The sequence below is a fragment of the Nilaparvata lugens genome, chromosome 4 (genome assembly GCF_014356525.2).
Source record: "Nilaparvata lugens isolate BPH chromosome 4, ASM1435652v1, whole genome shotgun sequence".
NCBI classification, from domain to species: Eukaryota; Metazoa; Arthropoda; class Insecta; order Hemiptera; family Delphacidae; genus Nilaparvata; species Nilaparvata lugens.
The window spans coordinates 17,628,098-17,653,058 of record NC_052507.1 but is presented as its reverse complement, the minus strand read 5'-3'; the positions used below and the strand labels follow the sequence as shown (position 1 = coordinate 17,653,058).

At 30.1% G+C, this 24,961-nt stretch overlaps 2 protein-coding genes across 6 annotated transcripts in view; both read right to left on the bottom strand.

Annotated features, from left to right (window-relative positions):
• The window catches only part of LOC111051272 (serine/threonine-protein kinase 10), a 40,930-nt gene extending 40,070 nt beyond the window's left edge, over positions 1 to 860 (bottom strand). For all 3 annotated transcript variants that reach the window (XM_039426795.1, XM_039426793.1, XM_039426794.1), the window contains exon 1: positions 771 to 860. In XM_039426795.1, coding sequence (XP_039282729.1) covers positions 771 to 845 — 75 coding nt within the window. In that variant the 5' untranslated portion in view covers positions 846 to 860. The remainder of the gene's footprint in view (positions 1 to 770) is intronic.
• A 9,655-nt stretch (positions 861 to 10,515) lies between these two features.
• LOC120351019 (serine/threonine-protein kinase 10-like) lies at positions 10,516 to 20,193 on the bottom strand. Of its 3 annotated transcripts, none has more exons than XM_039426797.1 (6): positions 20,003 to 20,193; positions 16,033 to 16,575; positions 14,496 to 14,660; positions 12,618 to 12,816; positions 11,955 to 12,085; positions 10,516 to 10,854 (listed from the first exon to the last, which is right to left on the bottom strand). In XM_039426797.1, exons 2-6 carry the CDS (start codon positions 16,189 to 16,191, stop codon positions 10,531 to 10,533), a joined length of 978 nt encoding a protein of 325 aa, XP_039282731.1. In that variant the 5' UTR covers positions 16,192 to 16,575; positions 20,003 to 20,193; the 3' UTR covers positions 10,516 to 10,530. The 3 variants fall into 3 exon arrangements, with proteins under 3 accessions (XP_039282731.1, XP_039282733.1, XP_039282732.1); XM_039426799.1 differs by having other exon boundaries at positions 20,114 to 20,192; XM_039426798.1 differs by having other exon boundaries at positions 19,642 to 20,187.
• Between the last annotated feature and the right edge of the window lie 4,768 nt (positions 20,194 to 24,961).

Below are 24,961 nucleotides of genomic sequence, written 5' to 3'. Positions count from 1 at the left end.
GTAGAACCAACCATTCAACAATTAACACGATTTGTAAAATTATTAATATTGTTTGTTATTATTGGTAGGATTTTCAATGTTAGATTCGAACTCAAGTCTTGTGAGATTTTTTGAACTAAACTGAATAATATTACTGTTGATACTACAATCTAAATTGACGTACATCACAAGAAAAATTCCAAGTTTGTGTGAATAAAAATTACACATTTCTTGTAAGACTAGTAAACAGTTATATCGTAAATGATTTTTCAACATTTATTCCAATACGGCTCGAATTCCTATATTCATCTCTAGTGAATTTATCACAGGCACAAAAACTAACTTCTCCGAATATTGTATTGGTGTTGAAGTTTTCAAAAAACTAAGTTCTAATAAATGGATATTTGTAAAACTATAGTTCACCGCCATTAAATGGAAAATAAATTAATGTAAAATTGTTGTTGCATACCTCTTTGCTTATTGAGTAAATCAAACATTTTAAATAAATCTCAGATCAGCTCCAATCCAAGTTTTAATAATGAAGGTTCATTATTTACTTAACAAGACGTAGAAACTGATAGCTTTGATTACTTTCATTCAAAAAATTTGAAAATTTAATCATTTTAAATTTATTATAAATTTCAAACTTAATATAGAGCGCTTAGCACCCTGAAGGATTACCAATAATCATTGTTATAGCACAATATTTAAGAAGGTGATTGATTATCAATCAAGATTTTTTATTCAGAATATTTACAGATTTGGATGATGGAGGAATGATTACACTTTACCTCAAGGGAGAGAAAACTCCCATAAATGGAAGGCTCATCAGAACCGCATGCACAAGCAAAAACAGACAAACACATATAATCCTTTCAAATTAGAATACAAAAAGTGAAGAAAACACAAGCAACTCACAAAAAATGACAGTACATGCAGCTAATAGACCTAGGAAATTGACACGTCTCATGTAACTGGCTTCTAGTAACTGGCCATGGTATGAGAATGGATATGTATTTCATGGCATGATGTGGTGTAAAAATGTGAGTGTGGTAACTTACACATAATATAACATGATTGAGAAAAGAAAATCATTATTTTAGAATTCAAGTGAGCTTGAAAATGAATTTCATAGTTTACTCTCAGAGTTAACCAATTCTTTTCAAGAACCTAATAATTGAAAGATTTGCTAAAAGAAAATAATAATTTCTTTTTAAAAACGATCACTTTACAAATATTACTTCATTATCTTGAAGTTCCTATTCTTCCCAACTTCCTAAGCTTCATAATCGTTATATTCTGATTATTGAAGAGAAAACGCGCTTTTTTGAGCATTCAACTATAATTAATCTAGTTCACCTCTAATAATCTTAATATTTCATATCTCATTTAAACTATGTAATAAATTTCATTTTTATATATATCTTACCTCTACCAAATTATCTTAATATTCTAATTAGTCAAGAGAAAATGTGTTCTTTTGAAACATTCCGCAAGAAATAATCTAGATTATCTCATACAACTAATTCGTATCGTAGTATATAATAAAATAATTTAAAATAGGAATAAACAAAAATTCGACAGAAAAACTCAGATTAAGCAACACTGAATCTATTCTACGCTAAATTAAATCAAAACTTTGAATCAAAAAAAGCAACGTAAACAATAAAAAACAGTTATTTTATTCTCTCAAAAGACTCAATAAAATTCAAGAAACAAGATTACATTTGAAAATACTTATGAATGATTTTTCAAAAGTATTTAATAGAGACATTGAATGTAGCGTACATATAAACCCATCACAGTAGTAGTATTTGATTTTATGCTTAGTTATGTTCCATTATAGAAATTGGGTTTTATGGAAAAAATCAGAATGCTCATACCAAGAGCAAATTAAAAACTCTAGTATCCATGCTATATAGGCTAATAAGTGATTGTTTTAAAAAATCACATGCATAATGTATGAAAATGATTAAAAATGGCTAATATAAAATAAAAATTAATTGCGAAAACTAGAAGACAATTAACAATTCATAGAATTCTTAAAGACTTATAGCAAAACGATAAAATTTTAACTAGATACAAACTAAACTAAAAAATATTAACTAAACTAAAACTAAATAAAAAAATTAACGTAGGCTATATATAGAACAGTCATAAAGAAGCAACATAGAAATCAGGCATCAAAAACTAGTATGAAAATGGAGTAGGAAGAATGAATACTAGTAATTGTAAAGACCAAAAATGTAAATACTTTGTTTATTTGTCAACAATGTTCTGTACATTTTCATTTCAACATTCATTTTCATGGACATGATAATTATAATTCAACATTCATGGACAATAGGCATAGAAAATAGAATTAGTTTAGTAAAACAGGAATTGTATTATTGATATAAAAAAAATTTCGGAATAATTTTAAATCAACATTAAAAAATTCAAGAAAATTAGCGAAATACAATGCGTTTATAAGAATGAACTTTGAGAATAGGAATAGACTCATTTCAATAGATATTGATAAAATAGGTATGAATTGATAAAATATCATGCTTTTAGATAGTAGAAACTTGTCCTAATTGCTTTTCATTGCCATAATCTTTGACTATTCACATATAACAAAATAAACTTTTAATTTGAGTTATTTGGAGTTTCAGAAATGTGAGAAGTCAGACTTAAAAATTGACTGATTGTCTTCAATATAATGATAAATCTATAATAAAATTTATCTTAAATTTGTTATAACTATTTCCCAGATTAAATAAGTAAAGGAAAGTTTAGAATTTCTAACAATGTAAAAACCAATATTTACGCTAAGTAGGTTACATTACTGTACAACACAAAACTCTATTAAATGAAGCAGTACTTCAACTTCAGCTATATTCAACAGACAAGACAAATTCTTCTACACTATCAAACAAATACATAATCTCAAGGTACTTAACCATATTGGCCAGAATGATCAATTCTACAAGATTTTTAGAACTTTTCATATTCAACAAGAAAAATCCATCAAATTTCGTTTGAAACAAATACAAATATATCACAACTTCGTTCATAGTAATGCAATAATTATTGGAAGTTAGTAAAATCATTTTTTTCTAAATTTTATATTTTGATAGTCTATGTCATAGCTCTATACTGGAATAGCAATGTATTTAGATAAACTTATGATTTGGTCAAAGAAATCATGATTTCGACTACATTTTCAATCATCATGAATGGTAATTTTCGTTGGAAGTCAGCTAATGAGAAGACTTCAGATTAAAAAAGCAAAGACTCAAGCCGATTCGGTTATTCAATACAACATAAAACAAAAAGCACTTTTCACATCTATTTACAAGGAATTTATTCAAAGTTTGAGAAAGAGAGAGAGATAGTGAGAGAGGGAGAAAGTGGAAAAATACTGCTTTTTACTTTGGTTACGTGATTTCCATTTTTTAGAAGTCGCTATTTTTAAACCTGCTTGCTCCTCCTATAGTAAATAGATTTGAAAATATGGAAAGATTATGGTAAAAATACACAACTAAATATTCAAAATCACTTTGAAACGAGTTTTGATGAGTTGAAATTTCATTTTTTTCGGGGGAGAGACCCCCAAAACCCGCCCAGGCACTCCTCTCCCTTTCTCTCTTTCGTAACCACAAATTTTACAAATTAAGCAGTGGCTATAGCTATTCAGACTAGCTCAAAAAGATCAACTCAAATAACTTTTGTAAACAATATTAATGTTTCACATTACAAAATTCCATACGACAGGTCTTGGAAATAATATCATATCAGTAATATAGAATGAGCATTGATTAAACTTCCACAATGATAAAAATCATATCTGTAATATAAAAACTTATAAACTCCACCTAAATATATAATTATGAAAAATATTACATCAGTAAACATGATTATTGGAATTATTTTAATAAATTAGAGATGTTCCTCGATCTAAGGTTATAGATGAAATGACACTAGTAAGCATTCATCCTGTACCTCTCAATAAAACAATTTTTTTCAAATCATTACAAACTTAACCGGACAAGTAAAATAGGAACATCGAGTTTTTCATGTCGCAAATCTTATATAAATAATTAATACATTTCTTGAAACTATAATATAAAATTAAATAATTATTAACAAGGCATGAATTGACCAATATAATGACAATACAATACATTATATAAATATGCTTCAGCTAGAGAACTGAATCCCTGACAGAATTTAATTGAATTTGTTTACAAGTTCTAATCAAGTTTTTATTCTAGGTTAATTATCTTAATATACATGTCGTTAGCATTTTTAAACTGACTTGTGTAAGTACTCATAACTCAATTATGTTCAACAATAATTATTTCATGGACTGTTGAAATTTAAAATGTATTTAAAATTACTGTACTGTAAGATACAAGAATTGCATTCAAAGCATTTTTCTTCAATAAATTCAACATTTCGAGAGTTGCACTATAATACAAGAGAACATTACAATTTCAACTGTAAAATGGTTTTGTTCTAATGTGCCTAATAAATATGTGGATTTAAGGTTTCATCACCGATGACATCAACATTCAATTCATAATCCTCATGCCATCTACAAAACTTAAAATAATGACCACACATAATAACAATGAAATCTACAGAAACCTATACATGGATGAATTACTATCAACGTTCGGAAATAAAATATAAGCCCTAAACGTAAACTTTATAAAACCGTTACAAATGAACGATTAAAGACGAGATTGGATTTTATAGATGCACAGTAATTTTGGAATAGTAATAGGTAATAATGTATACTGTACTATATATTGTATAATGTTTGCAATATGAGTAATGTATGCAATCTTAAACGGCAGGGCTCATGGTTTCAGCCTAAAGCAAGAAGTCTTCTGATAAAATCAACTATTGAAGATATAAGAACGATTTTAATGTTGATGAACATAAGATATGTTTGAAACCTCATGGAATTCATAGATTCAAACAAGTTTCAATTTCATCCAAACGTTTTGATGCAATCAACCTCCAACCATTGTTTGAAAATATTATTCAAGGAGAAATGATATAGCACGAAAGCTTAAGAATAAATAAAAAAATATATAGAACTGCTCTATACAAGATGCAAACAATTAACACATTGAATCTAAGGCTGGTCACACACCGATTAGTCAAGAAAAGACTAGTCACAATACTTTTATTCACAATACTGCACAGGGAGTCATGTCTAATTACAATGACTAATCAGTGTGTGTTGCGTCATAAGCAGTTATGTGAAGTATTGTGACTGAACGTGACTAGTCTTGTCTTGACTAATCGGTGTGTGACCAGCCTTAGGGTGGGCACACACCAGTTAGTTAAGACAAGACTAGTCATGATTAGTCACAATACTTCACATAGTTGCTCATGAAGCAACACACACCGATTAGTCATTGCAATTAGACATGTCTTCATAAGCAACTATAAGATGTATTGTGACTAAACGTGTCTTGTCTTTTCTTGACTAACTGGTGTTTGCCTAGCCTTATTCTCAACACAAATATACTGTTGTGATGCAATTTAAATCAATCAACAAACCATTCATTTAATTTATCCAAACCAAACACAACATATGATAGAGAATAATTTATGAGTTACCTACGGGAGGTAAGATCAGGAAATTCAAAGGTAAGATCAGGAAATTCAAAAGCTACTGAAAATGTACAGCGTTTAGCATGGAGATCTTTTAGAAAAAAGTGATAACACAATACACACTGCTTTTTATTTCTGGAATAGCAACCAAAATTATTCAGAATGTATACTTCAGAAAATTTCCTTCAAACACGATTGACATGAATTACAATTCAAATCTGAATAAAGATGAAAAATTGAAAAGCTTGAATCTCATGATTCGAATTTATATAATGTAATGTATTATTTATTTCTGGTTCTATAAAATACATTAATTCTATCATAACCAATTGAAAATGCTAACGACTTGTACTTAGCAGATAGATTTCAGAGATGTCATTAACGAATTTCACTAGTGCATATAAAATTGAGGAATTTTACGGATGTGAATCTTTCTGATAATGGTGAGATTTAACAGCTAAGATCATCAATAGTTTATTCATTAATTTATCCATTTAATAGATTTTATGCTATTTCACTACCATCTCATTTCATTTGTGAGAATTAAAAGCAAGAGAAACAAGAACTATATCGTTGAATTAACAACTAATATCGTTGACTTATCAATGAAATTAGACAGAAGAAAATTTAATCTATTTTGAGCATTATTACTCTATTAAAAACTAAGTCAAAATTTTCCCTATTATCAAATCCATTTTGCTTCGAGCATTCTCTAAATTTTTACAGCATTCTCACACAAGTTAGGTGTAATAATCGAGTAAAAACATATACCGTAGTTGTTTTTAAACAAATTTTTCCTTTTAACTCAGTTTGAGCAATGAAAATTTAGAGAATTATTCCTACAGAAGTGCCACTGTTAAAACTTCTTCGTCAACGTTCACAATGCAAACTTTCATCAAATTTGATGAATGGTTCTTCAAGGCTGAAACTATTTCCATTTGATTTGATTGTTTTATTTATCAAGTAAATTTAAATTTACCTATCTAATGAGAAAAAGCTTGTGGAGAGAATGCTCTAAAGTCTAAAGAGAGAGAATTTCTCTAAATTTAATTCTTCTCACACTCAAGTTAAGTGTAATAATCTAGTAATAAACATACAGTTTTTTTAACAAATCTTTCCTTTAAACTCAGTTTGAGCAATGAGAATTTAGAAAATTATTTATACAGAAGAGCCACTGTTAAAACTTCTTTGTGAACGTTCACAATGCAAACTATTATCAAAATTGATAGAATGGTTCTTCAAGGCTGAAACTATTTCCATTTGATATGATTGTTTTATTTATCAAATAAATTTAATTTTATCCATCAAGGAGAAAAAGCTTGTGGAGAGAATGCTTCATTCTTTCGAAAAAGGCTTGAGAACGAAAGATTTCTAAACTACTGAGCAATTTTTGTCTTTCAACTTCTTTCTTAGAAAAAATAGTATTCTGGACATCTACCAACGAATACACAAAAATTCAATTCCACATCTACAGCTCATTCAGCAACACAATAGAGCATGCATTCAAGTATGAGTTCTTCACTTATATTAGGCCCTTAATAAATGTACCATCACTGTTTATGTCAAATCCAAGCTTTCATGTCAATTTGTCATCTACGTTTCCCAAATTTATTTATACAATTTTTAGACTTTTTCTTGAGGTGATTGTGAAATTAAATCATATCATTTGATACATTGTCAAACCCTTTATTTTAGAAAGATAATATTATAATTAACATGGTTGGTGTTCTAAATAATAACTATACTGATGTAAGCTTATTCGATACTCGGATACAGGGTTCAATTAATACCATACTTGATCTCAAAAAAATAGAATGAAAATGAAAATACTTAATTAGATAGAGTTGAGACTTTAGTACTCTACCACTCAACCTTGCTTCCTAGAATGAAGTTTTTTTTTAATAGAGAATAATCCAAGTTACACAACATGGCCATAAAAATAAATAAGTTCAATATATTTTTGACGTTAAGGCTTCAATGAAATGACATATTTATGTCAAGTTAAGTTGCAAAAATATTAATTTTAGACATTCATTCTAAGATTCTTGAGACATATCAAGTTTATGAGTTTCTTTCATACTAGAATTATTAAAAGGCTTCAATACTCAATATAAAAAAATGACACATTGACAATTCAATAATCTATATAATCAATTATATTCAACAATGGAAGCAGTATGCTTAATGAGATCAACAATTTTTAAGAACTAAATAAGCCTACATAACGTACTAAGTGAAATACAATAATAGTCGAGATAAATTTCTAGTAATTTTTCAAATAGGTGTGTTCAAATTCATTCGAAATCTTATTCTATTTGATTGAATCATCATCACTTATGATTTGCTATGATCGTTGATCGGGAATTAAACATCAATGATACCCGTATTTTTTTTAGCTAATTCAAAGAGCAAACATCAATAATACCCGTATTTGTAAAATAAAACTGCGAACGCAACTAATTAATTTTTGCAATGATTTATCGCAAAAGCGTGGATTATTGTGCTTATGAAATTAAAAATGCATACTCTATAAAGGCTCTCTAGGGTTATTTTGGGAATGGAATTGAAAATATAAAGATTGAAATTTTAATGGAATCAAACACCTTGATTTGCTTGGAATGATGACGAATACTGTAAATTACTGCAATCAAGAAATATAAATTGACAACAAACAGCAGAAAGCTGAAAGCCCTGTTTGCACCAACTTCAAATTGAGACTAATCTTGACTAGGCTAGTTGAAAAGTGATGTGAAAGTTTACAAAAAATGTTATAACACGTGAAACAAATATTTATAGCACTATTTTATTGTAAAATGTAGTATGCAGTAGATAAAACTGATAATTTCAAGAATATTAAGCAGCTATATATTCAAGTGATGTTTAAGGCAAATTGAGCTAAATTTCGATAGAATTTAGAAGCATCCAGACATTTTTGGTAGTATATAACAAATACATTATCATCCGATCACGAATGCGATAAGCCAACATCGAGTTAAAGCAGATTCGTATTAGAAATAATTTAGTCAATAAATGATTTATTAAAATTTCTAATGGTTGGAATATTTTATGCATTTGAAAAGATAACGATGGATTTTGATTCATTTTTATTGAATAAATCTTGAATAGAACTAATTTATGATTCAATTTCGAAGATACCTTAAACGTGGAAGACTTTCGTTTCAAGAGGGAATCTTTTATATTATGTTTTTAGGAAATTATGAAAAATAAGTGCGAGGAACACTCAATATTATATACAATTCACAATCCACTGCCAGAGCAAATAACATGCGGATGGTGACAACATTTCTAAATACGAATAATTCAACACAGGGATATAATAATGTTATGACAATAGAGTGCTTAAAAACAAGTACAACATATAATAATTTCTCACAGAATTTGCGAACGAACAAGCATTTAAAATGTTCGACTCACTCGAAGAGACACTATTAGGCAAATGGAACATTTATAATAATACAAATTCCATAACAAGCATCTGAATTTACATTTTGCAAGAGTTTAATTATTCAAATCAGAGATGAAAAATAAGATTAAGAGAAATTTGTATTCATGCTCGTATTTAGTTTTTGTTATTTCAGGTTGCTTTTAAATTAAAAAATGTCAATTAATCAGTAATTACAATTCTACTACTGAAATAATTCTTTCCTAAAAAGAAATGAACTCACAATTACCGGAAAATCAACAAACGTTTCAGGAAACTCGGAAAGAAATGCAGAAAAATATTCCGTAATAGTTAAGCTCAAAATATTACAACTTCCAACTAGTAATTAACTTCTTGATAATCGTTTTACTGAGTCACAATCCTTTCAAATCTCTCTTCAAAGACCATAATTTGTTGTAAAAAACTGAAAATTGAGAATCCAAAATGAAACGGAATCTTCATATCACAGAATGGAGAGAAACATGAAACAAAGTCATTAAAATTAATGTGACAGACTGCTTGGAATAAAGTTACTTGAAAATCAAGATACAAAATAAGCTTTATGGTATTGAAAGTAATGCGGTTAAGTTAAAGACGATTTTCGATAACATCTATGAGATGATATGGAATCTGAATTTTAATGTCTTGGGTTTGGGATACACACTGGGATTAGACGAGGTAAAGTAGGTATATGAAAATTCAACTTACATAACATTAAGTCTCAACTCATGACATAAATCTGAAAGGATTATAATACAGTTTTTGCATGCTGGAAAAATTGAAATAGTTGAAAGAGTACTCACGTAAGCGTCCAATACATGTCGCGGGAGCATAGCATTGGAAATGCCATACATATTTCAGTTCCAGAAATTTCCAATCCTGCGGATAGTAGCAGCTAGTAGCCCTTACTAATATTCCTGTGTGCCGCTTGTTTAATGATAAAGTGGAAGAACATAACGTACCTTTTAGACCTAGTTCTATCAAAATTGGGAAAAGGAACTTCCAGCTATACATAGTGAGTTCACGTTATAATGGCAGTATTTGATTAACATTGGTGTTGCTATCCTTGTTTTTATCCAACATAACAGATAGCCTTATCCCTTTCTAACTCCGCAACGTTGCCCGATCGTTTTTTGACTATGTATAAATAGGTAATATATCTCAATTAAGAGAATTTATTATTTAATCATAGAAAAGCATATTTTCTTGACGAATTAGGTATAATTTATTATTTTTAAAAAGAATAAACATTTGATATTACATAAAATATCAGCAATCCTCTAAAGCAGGTAGTGGCAAGGCAGAAAATCAGCAACGCTGTTTTCCTCTGCCATTATAACATGGACCTCACTATAGTAGCCGCTACTAATGTACCTGTGTGCAGCGTGCCTAATTGGTGATAAAGTAAAGGGACATAACCTACTTTTTGGACGTAATATATCAAAATTAACAATTTGTTATCCTCTTAGGGTAGAAAAGCATTTGGGCTAAGCATGTTAATCCTTTCTTAATGATACATATGATTTGCGTTTGATTGTTGATCCTTTCCTAATCATGAATATGATTTGTGTTTGATGAATGAATAAGTAAGTTATGATTACGTTGAGCAATTGTTGGGCAGTGGGCCTCTGAGCTGGGTCCTTGACCAGTGCCTTGGCGATGAACTCGTTGAACTCCTTCGTCCACTTCGAGGGCTGTTCCAGTTTCGGAGGATCCGATTTCTGAATCTTCAGAAGAACACGCATTGGAGACATCTCGTGGTTCGGTGGCTCCATTTGCGCAAACTCAATTAACGTAATACCTAACGACCATATATCCACCTGGAAAAGAGCACATCGATTTAAAACTTTGACAAATAAAAGGCACGAGTATTTTGTGCCTTACAGAAAGGGATAGCTATTGTTGCTATTTGGCTGGCCACTGACAGTAGAACATACATGATAAACATTCGTCAAACGTCAATTTATTGTGTCATCACAGCGAAACCCTTCGAGCAAAAATTTTTGAGGTTAGGTTTATGTATCTTTAATTTTTTGTGGGTTATTTTCTCTTCACTGCTCTATTTGAGATAAAACTATTTTTCTATCATTAGGCTATAATTTGTAATTTTACAGTGGTTCATTCATTGTTATTGGGTTTTTTATTAGAAGCCTCTCGCTGATGATGAACATACATTTTGAAAATGTGTAGGTGCATGATAAACAAGCATGTCATGTTTGTTTGAACATGCATGATGAAAATGTGTATGTGAACGATAAACATGCATGTCATGTTTGCCACACAAACAAGCATGTCATGCATGTTTATCATGCACAAACACATTTTCATCATACATGTTCATACAAACAAGCATGTCATGCATGTTTATCATGCAAATACACATTTTCATCATGCATGTTTATCATCAGCGAGAGGCTTCTAACAAAAATAAACTCATTTATTCTCATCAGTTAGGAGGAAAAGGAAACATAGAGCAATTCAAATATCAATTTGATACTTGTCAACCACAATAATGTGCAATATCAGGAGGAAAACTGTGATCAGCCACTAAACAGACATTACTATATAAACTGGACATTTCTAGTATGAATAAATTCAAACGTTGATAACATTGAAAACTGCATAGCACTTTGTATTAATGCAAACTGATTAAACAATATTCTAGATGATTAGATTAAATTGGTACCGACTTGTCAAAAAATGCATACATTGAAGGAACTTACAAGCATCTAGTTCATTATATTTTGAGCCTCACAGTCACTAACAAAAAGCGTTGATACGCGCTGATACGGAAAACAAAAGTTGAGTTTATAGCCTTTGATATCAGTTGACATCAGACTCTCATGTTAAGAAAATCTATACCCAAGTATTATAGAAATAGTGATCGTTAAATTAATTTTCAAGAAAAAATAAGACTTGCCTTAAAATCATAGGGGTTATCACGGAAGGTTTCACAGAGGACGACTTCTGGCGCCATCCAATATGGCGTCCCAATGAAAGTGTCGTGCTTCTGCAGTGTCGATTTGTTCTTAGCAGATACGCCAAAATCCGCTGCAATAAAATTACATCAGCAATTAATTCAAAATAGCAGAAATTCAAGTAGTTTTATTGAATATTCATCAATTTCATCTCTTTCAGGATTGAGAATCCAATTTCCATCTCTTTTGAGAATAATCCTGTATGAATTATATAAATGTCATTAAAGTAAACTTTACAAGAGCTTGAGCTCCAAAAAATACATGGATCACTTTGCCAACTTCTGATACTCACGAGCCAATACAGGCACTCCATAAAACATAGAAACAAGACAGAATTCCCACATATCAGTATCAGTAAAAGTGGTCGGTACAGTAAGAATACTATTCCCATAAATTATAATGAGACTATTCATAATCAATCGACCCTGCTGAATGGGAACAGTCCAATAAGAATTCATGCAAATTCCTATATTTTCACTGAGCCGGTCACTTCCTGGCTGATATGTGAAACTAGCTTTATATGAATTTGTGTTAAAAAGAATGATTTCGAAGCAGTTAGGTCGATAAATCTGTAGATTTGTGGTGATTTGTGATTGTGATCTCACCTAGTTTGACACCTCCACTCATCGTTAAGAGGACGTTGCCGGCTTTCAGATCGCGATGGATGACTTTGTTGTCGTGAAGGAAGCTGAGACCCCGACACATGTGGCAGCAGACGTACGCGATTTGCGGCTCGGTCAGTGGCTTCTCCAGCTCAACCATTATTGAATCCAGCGCACCTCCGTCACAGTATTCTATCAACATCTGAAAATAAAACATGAGTACCGTTTACTGACGAACAAATTAAATAAAACATTTTGAAAGTGGATAAGATTGAAAATAACAGTGGAACATTTAGATGATACATATTGGGAAGAATATTGGAATAAATTATTATGAATACCGGTAGTCAAGTACGGTACTATATTTCCAATAAAGTAAGACAGTAAAATATTGGTCGTAGAGAATTTATGGGACAGGAATATGAATAATGACACTGCTAATATAATTTATTATGTAAGATACGTACTGACAATAAAGTATATCAGGAACATCTTAATCGTGATGTTTCAAATAATTCCTAAACTTTAGGCTATATATTGCATCAAGTAAATATTATTGATTAAAACTATGTCAGTCTGAACAAATATGTAAACTGAGGCTTAAAGTTTGGTTGTTATTTATTGAAGTTTTTCGGTTTATCTTTTGATAGTTTGCACCTTGTGAGACCGGACTCCCCAGTAAATCAAGGTTTCTAATAAGTTGCTTACCAGGACCAGTTATAATTGAATACAATCATACTTAAAGCTACAATCAAACACTGAAACTACAATAACAGTTCTAACTGCTGTATTTTATAACATAACATTAATACCGGTAGCGGTACACAGAATTTTTCCTTTTTAAGCAAAATCAATTCATTTTATACAAGATTTTCAATTATGTGTCTTAGAGAACCATGAGTAAAAGAACATGAAGATTATGGTGACTTCATTATTTTCGTTTATATTGATAGTAAGTTATCATGATTATTTGAACGCAAATGTAGCGGCTTCAACTTTTAACTGTCTAGTTTCAAAACCGCGCTGCCTGACTGACAAACAAGGCTGCCGAAGCTTCTTACAACAATAATTCTAATAAAAACTATAATTTAAAGTTTATTGAATATTATTCCAAGTTTATTAAAACTTGAAAAATTATTTCAAGTTCATTTTCAGAAAACAAATAAAACCAGCACTTGTAGAACAGCTATTTATTGTTCTAACCCAGGCCGCATGAAAATTAGTCAGTAAATTGTTCTCCAGTTACAGTAACCATTTTCGCGAAATTTCTATAAATATTAACCTATGGATAGCATTGTTCTTTAATAGATGGTGGTATAAATGAATGAACGAACTACAGTGGAATAATTTCCGTAAAATCTGTTTGAAAAACGAGCTGTGCTGAAAGAAGAGCCACTCCTCTAATGTCAACAATAATAGAACAGCGTTAACTGATAATAGATTTACACAGAAAGTGCATTAGTAATGTAGACGCTCATATATCCGCAGTGGAGAGAGATAAATAAACAACAGTTCATGATAACAGCTTCACACGTTTTTCGCTAGACTAAGATAAATTTAGTAACAAAAGATTAATTTTCAGTAACTTTTTGACACATACATATTTTTCTTAATAACATTATAATTCCCCAATGTTTTTCTTCTAAAAAGGCCCCTTATTGATTTTAAGTTAGTTTGAAACTTGTTTGCAGGTAATGTTGCCAACATAAAAATGTGAGAATCGACAATCTAAAAAGTTATAATCTTAATAGATTTTATGCAACTAATATTACAAATTCAAGTTGTGAATGAAAAAACCCACAGTATCAAAAACCAATAGAGTTTTTCTCTTATCTGTGTAAACAAAACTGAGTAAACCGCAAATGAATGAACTAGACTTACCCAGAGTTTTCCATTGGTGAAAAAGGCTTCATGAAGTTGAACGATGTTCTCGTGTTTACATTCGGAGAGGATGTCAATTTCAATCATGAAGTCTGACAGGTCATCTTCACCCTCCAACGCACACATTTTTGCAGCAGCTAGATATTTGGTTGTTCGATTTTGTGCCTACAACAATGTATGTTGATAGATTATAATACTCTTGAATGACAAAATAATATTCATGTGATTAATGAGTTATTAAAATTAATCAACCTACTTATGTAACACACACTAGGGAAAAATTACTAACATATCTAGAGCAATTCAATCCAAATATTCAATTATCTTCAAGAACGGCCTTGATAAGCAAACGTACTGAACATTATACAGTTCTTTTCAAGTAAATATTTTAATACAAGAATACCATCAATTATTACAAGTACCTAATCATTATAATCCATAAATGAGCAGTGCTTGTTTACCATCAGATCTCACTTTTTTCAATTTAAAAATGATTTTTGTGTTTATGGATTGTAAATTGAGTGTGTAATTGAAGAATTATTTTGAAGTGACACAAAACCTCTAGCTACATTTGGAATGTTGTAAAAATTAGAATTGGAACCATTTTGGTCGAAAGTTAGCCTGTGGTACTATTCTGTAAGTTGTATAATTCTGAATGATTGAACAAATAAATAGATCTTAGTTACATATTTGGATATCAATTTGAAGGAATTCTAATGCTGCAAAATAGAGGCCTACAACTAGTCGACCACTTTTCATTTGAATAGGCTACAAACTCAAGTCGTATCTTATGCTAATGACAATATTCTCATGTGTTAATAACTATTTATATCAATTGAATTAAATAATAAATTCGACTTTATTTCTATGTAAAAGAAGTGCAGTACAAGTTAATAATGAACAGTAACGATGCATATCCTCAGCGACAACCCGAATTTATCGACTTTGAGGTATCTCATTGCTTGAGTGCTTTAATGCTAAAGTGTTAAGCGGTAGTAATGGATATTGTTAACAAAATGACATTCTCTAATGCATAATTCAAACCCAATGACATCAGAAACGTAACGTACCAGAACTTCATGCACTCTGTGAAGAGTGCACTTCATCGCTGATTTGCAAGAATATTGCGGGTCCTTCTCTGGGCTGTCAACTGCTGTTAGATGTTGATATTTTTATTTGAATAACACAGAAGAATAATATTGAGCCTGGCAGGCTGCGTAGATGTTTGACTGCGTACGTGTTTGATGCATACACATAGCGTTAGATGTAAGATAGGTCTTATAAAATAGACAAAAAATTGAATAAAAGAGAAAAAATCGTCCTCTCCTGAATTTATTATGGTACAGTTGAAAATTCTTAAAAATAGGGATGGCTTTTGTTGCACTAAATGCATTAACATAGTATAATAGAATATGATCATTTTAGCTTTTGCACTCGAATTTTTTTTTTTTTTTTTTGATGATAGTAAGAAAAATTCACTTTATTTAATTTATCACCTAAGGATGATAAATTATGTGAGTGATAGGAGTATGCTTACCTTGTAGACTTTTCCAAATGCTCCATCGCCCAGTTCTCCTATCATCTCCCAAAACTCCTCTGGATCACAATCCATTTTGATGTTGTTGAAGACTTTCTTCTTTTTGGAATCATTGTTCCCGATATGGAGAACCTTTTTCAGGTTGCTGAGGAACGACATTTTTGCTTTTGTACTCAAAAATTTTTTTGAAGAAAGTTAGAAAAATTCACTTTATGTCCTCCTTACATTACTAAATAGAAGCCTTTATTAGTCTTTCATAGTGCTAATTATAAAATTGGTTTCTAGGTACCAGTACCCAATATTTCACACTGGTATGACATCATCATAGCTAACACTACTCTGCCTAAAAAAAGCCGATTGTCTGTTTTCATTTTCGTCGAAGTATTTCTACATTGTGACTGGATGACGATATGATCGAAGCACAGCACTGATTACAATTGAAAGACACTGATATGAAGCATTTTCATTCTTTTTGTGGAGGCGGAAGAACTAAGTTGGAAACTAAGCGATTAGCTGCTTGTCGTACAGTTTGAGACTGCAAATCTGCAAAAGAAAGTCATGGATTATACAAAAATATATTTAAAATGTGGTATTTGGTTCAGGAATCTGGCTCAAGTATATGAGATCCCCGTTCAAAACATAATTTAACATTGAATGAACTAACACAAAACATTCGAAACATTGTTTAATGGAATCTTTTCAGCTGCATGTGCTGTAGACGCATTAATGATGAATTTAATGAATTGGATAAATACGGTAAAATGTATTCTATTCAATATGAATTTAACAACCCGGCCATCAATTTATTATCAACACAAATATAGCCAAATTTCAATTTCAATTTCTGAAAAGAATTATTTCAACCTATTAAATTTATTTTATAACATAAAATAATAATCAATAATATTGTATAAAAAATTTATAAGCAAAGCTGAGAAAAAAATATATGTTTTCAAGTTGAAAGAAATATAACCAGAAACCATCATAATTATTCCAATAAATTAATGATCCTAGATGTTCAAGATGTGACTTTATAACGTAGGAAAAGGAAAAATAGTATAATATTGTGAATAGTAAGGGAAAAGTATTTCATATGTTGTATAGTGGAAGCAATTAGACCTATTACAAAATTTACACTTTGGAATTCTTTCAAGTACGGAGAGTGGAATGACAGATAAGTAGAGTGTCAAAGATATGAGTGAGCTGCGAATTTTCGTTAAGCCATCATGTAAGTCTAGTAACACCCACTTTTCCATCGCTGATAAGCATACCAAGTCACACAAAAGTCAGATACAGTACCAGGAAAATGAATGAATCATACATAAGATGAAAATACTAGTTAAAACATTCAAATAAGCTATTTTTGAAGATGATGGCATTCTTACTGAAAAAATAGCACATAATAAACAATTAATGAAGTTCTACAAGTTTTCCTTTATAGAGAAACGCCAAGAAATAACAAAATCACGCATAATCAAATGGCACAGCTGATCTCGCTTTCACGGCGGACCTAACACCTAATCGGCGAGCGATTTTCCGAGACCTCCGCATCAGTGCTCCCACCAGCGAGCTCGGTGTGCCTGGTCCTATTTGTCAGTTTATTTTATGAAATTGGGATGAAAAGAAGTTTTGGACTGTAGTCTGTTTCTTTGTCCTTAAGTTGATTGTAAATTATGAATAAATAAATAACCAATAGATTTAAGCGCTATCATGTTTCCCCGTCTTCTCCCACTAATAGAGAGTACGCAAGCTCGGTGTGGCCTGGATTTGTGGATTCTGATGAAAACATTCGCTAACACTGCTACCTCATAGGTATTAGCGGACGTCGGTTTGGTGTGTCCTCAAGGGCCAAGCCACATAAAGCGTTTTTCAGGCGGGTTCGCACTGGCGGCGGACGAGCCAGTAGGGCATGAATCTCGCCGATTGGCTGATTATCAGCTGACTCCTGATCAATTCCATTCAGTGTCTTAGTATCCAGAACTATTTTATCATACGAACAAAGAGCTAGGCTAGGTTTATAATCAAATATTTATAATCAAAACGGTAATTTTTGGTTGGGTAATCGAAAATTTGAAGGAATTTTTATTCGATTACCTATTGTACTTTTAAAATCAACTCAATTGGTGATGAAATAGGTGATGAAATATAATCTTTCAATCTTTGAAAAAATGATAATCAAGCCAATAAGAATAGTTCAAATAGAATGCCATGTAAGATACCGGTATACATTGTAAGATATATGTTCAAAACTTTTTCCTTGGCAAAGAATATAAAATAATTGTGTATTTATTATCAATTATACTTGGCGCGACAATGCCTTACCGATAAGATTTTTATTGATACAAAAATTTGAATCTGTAAGGAGCTGCATGTGCACTTTGATTTGAGTTAGATATTTTAAAAAAATCAAATCTTTTTAAAGTTTACGGAGAGAAAGAAATGAAGGAGTAAAATACACGTTGTACTTGAATAATTTTCAAAAACTTGTTGAATAGAGAATAATATTATCAAGCCTCGTCTCGACAAAATCGGAGCAAAGGCAAGCGCTGGCAAAGCAGCCATTCACATTCTCGCACTTGGCGAGAGTGTGGATGCGGCATTATTGATACCTATCACAAATCAAGTAAGTGAAGCCTACATGTCCTTTAAGAGTTAAGAAAAATAAAAGAAATTAATTTGGTGCCATACTGTTTCTTGCTTACCACAACTGTCAGCTATATCCTATACCAAAACAACTACTAATAGGTCAAACATTTAATTAGGCCTAGTCTATGTATTATTTGCGCACATAGAGAACGGTCAGGTGATCAAGTTACAGCGGTCTTAGGATAAAAATATCTATAGGCTATCCTTCTAAGAATGCTCTGAACGCTGACGCTAACCACTTTGCAAAACCACTTAAACGTTGAGACATTAATTTTTAAAGCTTTTCTAGAATAGTAAAGCTAAGACTTTGTTTTATTGTATTGTTTTTTTATTAATTGGATAATTCAATAATTTTCAGGACGAGTTAACAATGAACAAGAATATCCCAACCCAACCTAACCTAAAATTGTGTAGTCAAAACAATAACTTTTCAACAATTTGAATAAAAAAAAGACTGCGTGAATCAAAAATAATGTTTATGCCTACAGTTTATTCAACTTGTTAACATAACGCAAAATAATCAGCAGCCTAATAAATATGACTAAACATTTTGGTAATCAATCATAAATTGTATTGTTTTTTGTTATTTATTCATTTTTAATTAAAATAAGTTTTAATAAATTATGTTGAAGTAGCAGGTAATTTTATGGGAGTGACAGTTGTAAGTAGGTAGGTTTATATGAGAGAAAAAACATATCCCACGCCTAAGACAAAAATCGTTAGGTATTAACTGTAGATAAGTTCGGTTAATATTGTTAAGTACCTACCAAGTAAGTTGAAAACAATTCTTGATAAACTACATAACACTGAAAAACTCAGATACTATTTGAATGCAATAAAAAAATCTTGAACCATTACAACTAAACTCATTCTATTTGAACCACAACCCTGTATTATTACTCTTTTTGAGAACATCACCTATTCTAAATTTATGTCTTTAAGTTATTGATTAGAATTGCAAACCTTGGTAATGCGCAAACAGCATTTTTGAATTGTATGAAACAATTTCTACTTGAAGAATACACTTTGTGTAATTCACTTGGAGGTAACACGATAAGATGATAAATTCAACTTTCGTCAAATTCCTAATCACCACTTCATACCGCTAAGTACTTTTTCTAAAACAGGATTTACGGAATCTGTGACAAGTGTCAACGTTAACACACGAACTGCAGGAATTTCTTATAAAACAGGTGTAGACTGTAGACACAAACACGTACTGAAAGAACCAAATTATGTTATGTATACATCTGGACAAACTACTTCAAGAACATCTACGCCTAATGGCCTCAGGGTTCATTTTCATCAAAGGAATGCTACTTACTTTGAGGGATATTCCAGATACTTTGAATGAATTTATTGGTTAACTTGAATTGGTAGATTCTAATCACAAACACTTATTTACAATCAAACTAAATTCATTCATGAAACACACCTGTTTCGGTCACTTCACCTTTTGACAACAGACAACACAATTTCTAAACCCAATAGTATCCATTTTAATTCACCACGCCTGGAAATGACGTCAACTGAATATCTGTCTTGCTCTCTAGAATATATAATTTTTATTACATTATAAAGAAGCAATTTTTGTTTAATTGATAGGAAAAATTTGAAAATTTCACTTCAGAGATCATTTAGAGTATTCTACTAACAATAATGATTATTGCATTTTCAAAATTTTGTCTTTTACGTGATGTTCCATAACCTGAAATAAGCGAGGGAGATTTAAATTTCACAAGAAAAGGTAGTATATATTGATATTATTCAATTTTCCTTTTGAAATAATTATTTTTTTCTACTCATGATACATGATAATTTATTAAGCAGGCAATTTTTTATAAGAAAATTTATATAAACTTTTAATTAGTTGATATATATTATAGATCTACAGATAATTGAAATAAAAAAATTGAGCACTATATACTATATCAATTCTTCTAGATTCTACTCCAGTTGGACTTTTCTACACATGGAAAATGTTTAATTTCCTCATCCATTACTCTTTAGAACCTCTCAAATTCCAATCTTAACTTTTTCTGTTCAATCTCACCTCAATCTGTAGGAACATTTTTCAAGAATAATCATAATGAATTAAGGTAGAATAAATCCAACCAACACCTTGATATAATAATTTATTCATAATAGAAGATTTTAGAATCTAAATACAAAAATAGGTATGTAATCAATAGAATACCGGTACAGCATTTTATAATATAAACCTAATAGAAAATATACAGTTTTACAAGAAGGAGATTAGGCTATATTTATAAGTTACTCAATTCAATTGTATTTCAGTAAAACTTTATTTCATTACCGTATTGAATTATATTTTCAATTGGAAAATTATTTGAGGACAAACAACTTCTATTGATTAATAAGGTACCGGTAACAGCATATTTTAAAACAGCAATATCGAAGACTTCAGTAAAACATAAACTAAAAATGTAACTTTGCAAAAAATTCAATTTAGCATTATTCAATAGGGTACCTAATGTTTCACAATGTAAAATTCAAATAAAATAATGAGATGAGAGCATAATTATTATTGTTGAGTGGCTACACAAATTTTATACTGTGGAATAAATAACGCTTACACTTTATATCAAATGTTATAAGAATAAACTGTTTTTAAGTTTAATGAGAGTCGATTTGTACAAGTTAAAACTGTGAGGTGAACATTAAATTAAAACATTGTCTGCTTAAAACTGGTGAGCAGTTTGAACAAGTTTTAATAGGCCCAATAGTTATGTGTTTCAAAATCGAATACAGTTAGTCAAATTAGCAATAAAGACATACAGTTTTTATTTTATAATATTATTATTACTGAAAATGAAAAAGCAAATTATCACAAATGCATAAATATAATTTGATTTCTAGACAGAATTTTTAATAACCTGAAGGTTTACTACAAGGTAAATTTTATAATCTGAAATAAATAGGTAAGTAGGTACTTATCAATTGTATTTATTAAATTTGAGACTTTGCGTGCTTCTCGAACTGCCTGCTTTATAAGTTGAAGAAAGATTATTCATACAGGTAGTTGAATTATAATCCTTAAATGCAAATCCAGTAGACAAGTATAAATGCTTGATATCTACCCAACAATTTTGTTTATAAAAAGTACTTCTATATTATTTATAGTCATCAAAGGACTGAACAAGTGACTATTTTTCATTGATTTAATGCAATCATTTTTATCATCATCAAATAAATTTTCATAATTATTGGAATGAATGACACATCTTCAAATATTACCTAGGCCTACATTAAAATTGGTTTAATACAGTATTTTAATAAAGTAGTTCGACTATAAAACGTTACTCTACAATTTTAAAGTAATTGAAGCAGGCAGTTAGTTAACATGTGCATTTCTACTAATTTGTTTACAACCATTAATTATTCAAGTTATAAATATATTAATACAACATGTAGTATTAATATAATACATTAATATGTAGTTGTACCATTGAATAAGAATAGAGAAATGATTTTGTGTTTTCTCTATACTCTATGCTATTACTTTACAAAAATTATCTTCCTACATTCTTTCAACAATTTTCTCTATTTTTCATTCAACAATTTTGAATGAATTAGTTCAAGTAGGAAGGGCTAGAGCCTTAGAAAACCTAAACTAAAATCACAGAAATAAGTTTGGCAGACGTTTTGGCATAAGAGTGTTGGCTAATACTTTTCGATTTTTTTCATTAAGAATAATAAAAGTTTGTTTTTGAACTGTTTTTGACATCACTACAGTCAAGTTGACTGTATGAACGAATTATTAACTAGCAGTATCATGGAAAGTGATGGATAGATGAATAATGAGAGGTTGATAATGAAATCTTATTCCAATCATGAAGTGAGAGGCTGGAAAGATTCGAATTATAAAATTACCCATACAGAGTGAAGTAGGAGAAACGGAATGTTTTTCAATATTTCATCTACAGAATATAATTAACTCTATTCAAAATAGAAAAAAATACTATAATTTGATTCAGGTATTCATGAATTTCCTCAAACCATCATTCAAAATTATAAAAACAATACGTTTCCACTATTCAACTCCAAGTGACCCATACTGTATTTTTGTATTGCATTATATTATGAGAGTTGACGATTCTGTAGTCAAACAAAAATGAAATGTTTAGACTTTCAAATTATGAATTAATTATCCATATTACTCTAATAACTATTGTAATTGACGATTTAATAATATATAAACATTTATCTACATAGGGTTTTATATGCTGACAAATAATAATTGATACATTACTACACTAATTGATAAAGCTGAAAGGTTTCAATATGCTAAAAGTTTTGTCCTCGTTGAAAGAATTAGAATATAATAATAATTATGAGTAAATATAACCCCATAAAATCATTTTTCAGACTGAAAAACCAGGCATTAGGAAGAAGTAAATATTCCTTAATGTCTCACAATACTTAACACAAGAATATAAATTTTTCCATCATATTTATTATAAGTAATTTTGGCTGATTTTTTTTATTCTTGCATTAATATTTAGATATTCCAAAACAATCTTAATAATCGCAATTTCATTCACTATCCTGCCTATAGAGGACAAGATAAATAAAGGTTTTCTCTATGTTGTAAAAACTTTAAAAATACTGTATAAGCTAAATTATATGAGTGTGATTGAAGGAACTCATATTCTATAATGTTTTTAGTCTATACGGCAATGTCTCTAAATTTATTTCTTATTGTTTATTTTATTTGCTCAACTCTATCCACTCTTAAACAAAGAAATTGACTTATTATTCATTTAAAACATACAAAAGGTCACAATTTGAACAGGGAATTTGAGTGTTCTACAAGACATGTTGGTTGTTTTTTTTAGGACTTGGAAGAATATATTAGATGCCTGATGGATCACAACTTTGTAATGTTACAAACTTTTACTTTTTTCGATTAATTTGTCGTAAACATTTACTTAAAAGCAAAACTTTCCAATTGGATTTGATTGGATTTTATTGGCCATATCATTTTGAAATTATATTTGAAAGGTTTAGGTAAAAAACTGTATTTGATGGCCATTTAACTCTTCTAATATATGTTCTCTTAGACAATTCATAAACTAATTTTCAACTTTCAACTAAATTTATCACATCATAATTCTTAACAACTAAATATTACAAAGTAATTAATTACCAGGGACCTGTTGCATGCCGAATTTACAAGTTCCAATCACAACAGGAAGCACTAACAAAATACAATTTTGCAGCAATCTAATATATTCACTGGAATATTCCGGCAATATTGTAATGCAATAATAATTAATTTATTAAACAATAAGTTGCAGCAATCTAATAATATTCACTGGAATATTCCACTCATAACTATCCATTTATATTAATTTTCACAGATGATTATACATTATCCAATAGCCGTTCATCATCATTCAAGTAAATACGAGTAAGATTTTTGCAAAACCAAAAATTAAGATGATGTTAGTATCTTGGATGAAATTTTAAACATTTCAAGTTTTGGCCTAGAAAATGGGGAAATGAATCCAATTTTTGTACAAAGTTGTTTATCACAATTCAAGAGAGAAACCGTTTTTGGTTGAGCCTGTTGTTTCTTTCTCATACACAACACCAATCAACGCCATTTATGTGCTTGCATTATTAAAACTATTTTCTAATAGAGTACAGATGGAAATAAATTTACAGCATTTAATTTGGATTTTCGTTTAATAATAATTATTTTATTAGAGCATTTTAATAGGGCTACTTGAAATGTTTAATTATTATAGATATTACTAGTACCCTCGTTTTACTTTTTTTAATTAACACAAATTTTTCGAGCTCTCATGCCATTTTCAAGTCACTATTCAAGTTATTATTTCAACTTGAAAATGGCCTGAGTGCTCGAAACGTATTGCTAATATAAATTATAAGAAAGTAAAACGAGGGTACTATAAATAAAAAATATAATGTGTTTGTAGTGATAAAGCTGAATGTACACTCATCTCTCATAATCATATAACAGTAATCATTAAGGCTGTGCAAAGGCTAAAAATAAACTATTTACTCGTGATAGTTTTCAAAGTTTTCAGATTTGTATATCATCAAACTATCAAAATGAAAAAGTTTTCTCAGGAAAACATTTTTTCCGATCATTACCTTTTGAGATATGAGCGACTGAAGTTTTAATTTTTGGGACAGAACATTTCAAATTCAGAGAATTTTTGTTTTACTAGATCAACAATACCATGAAGAATCTATCCTCTTAATCTCATGGATTTATCTCTTACCGAATTTG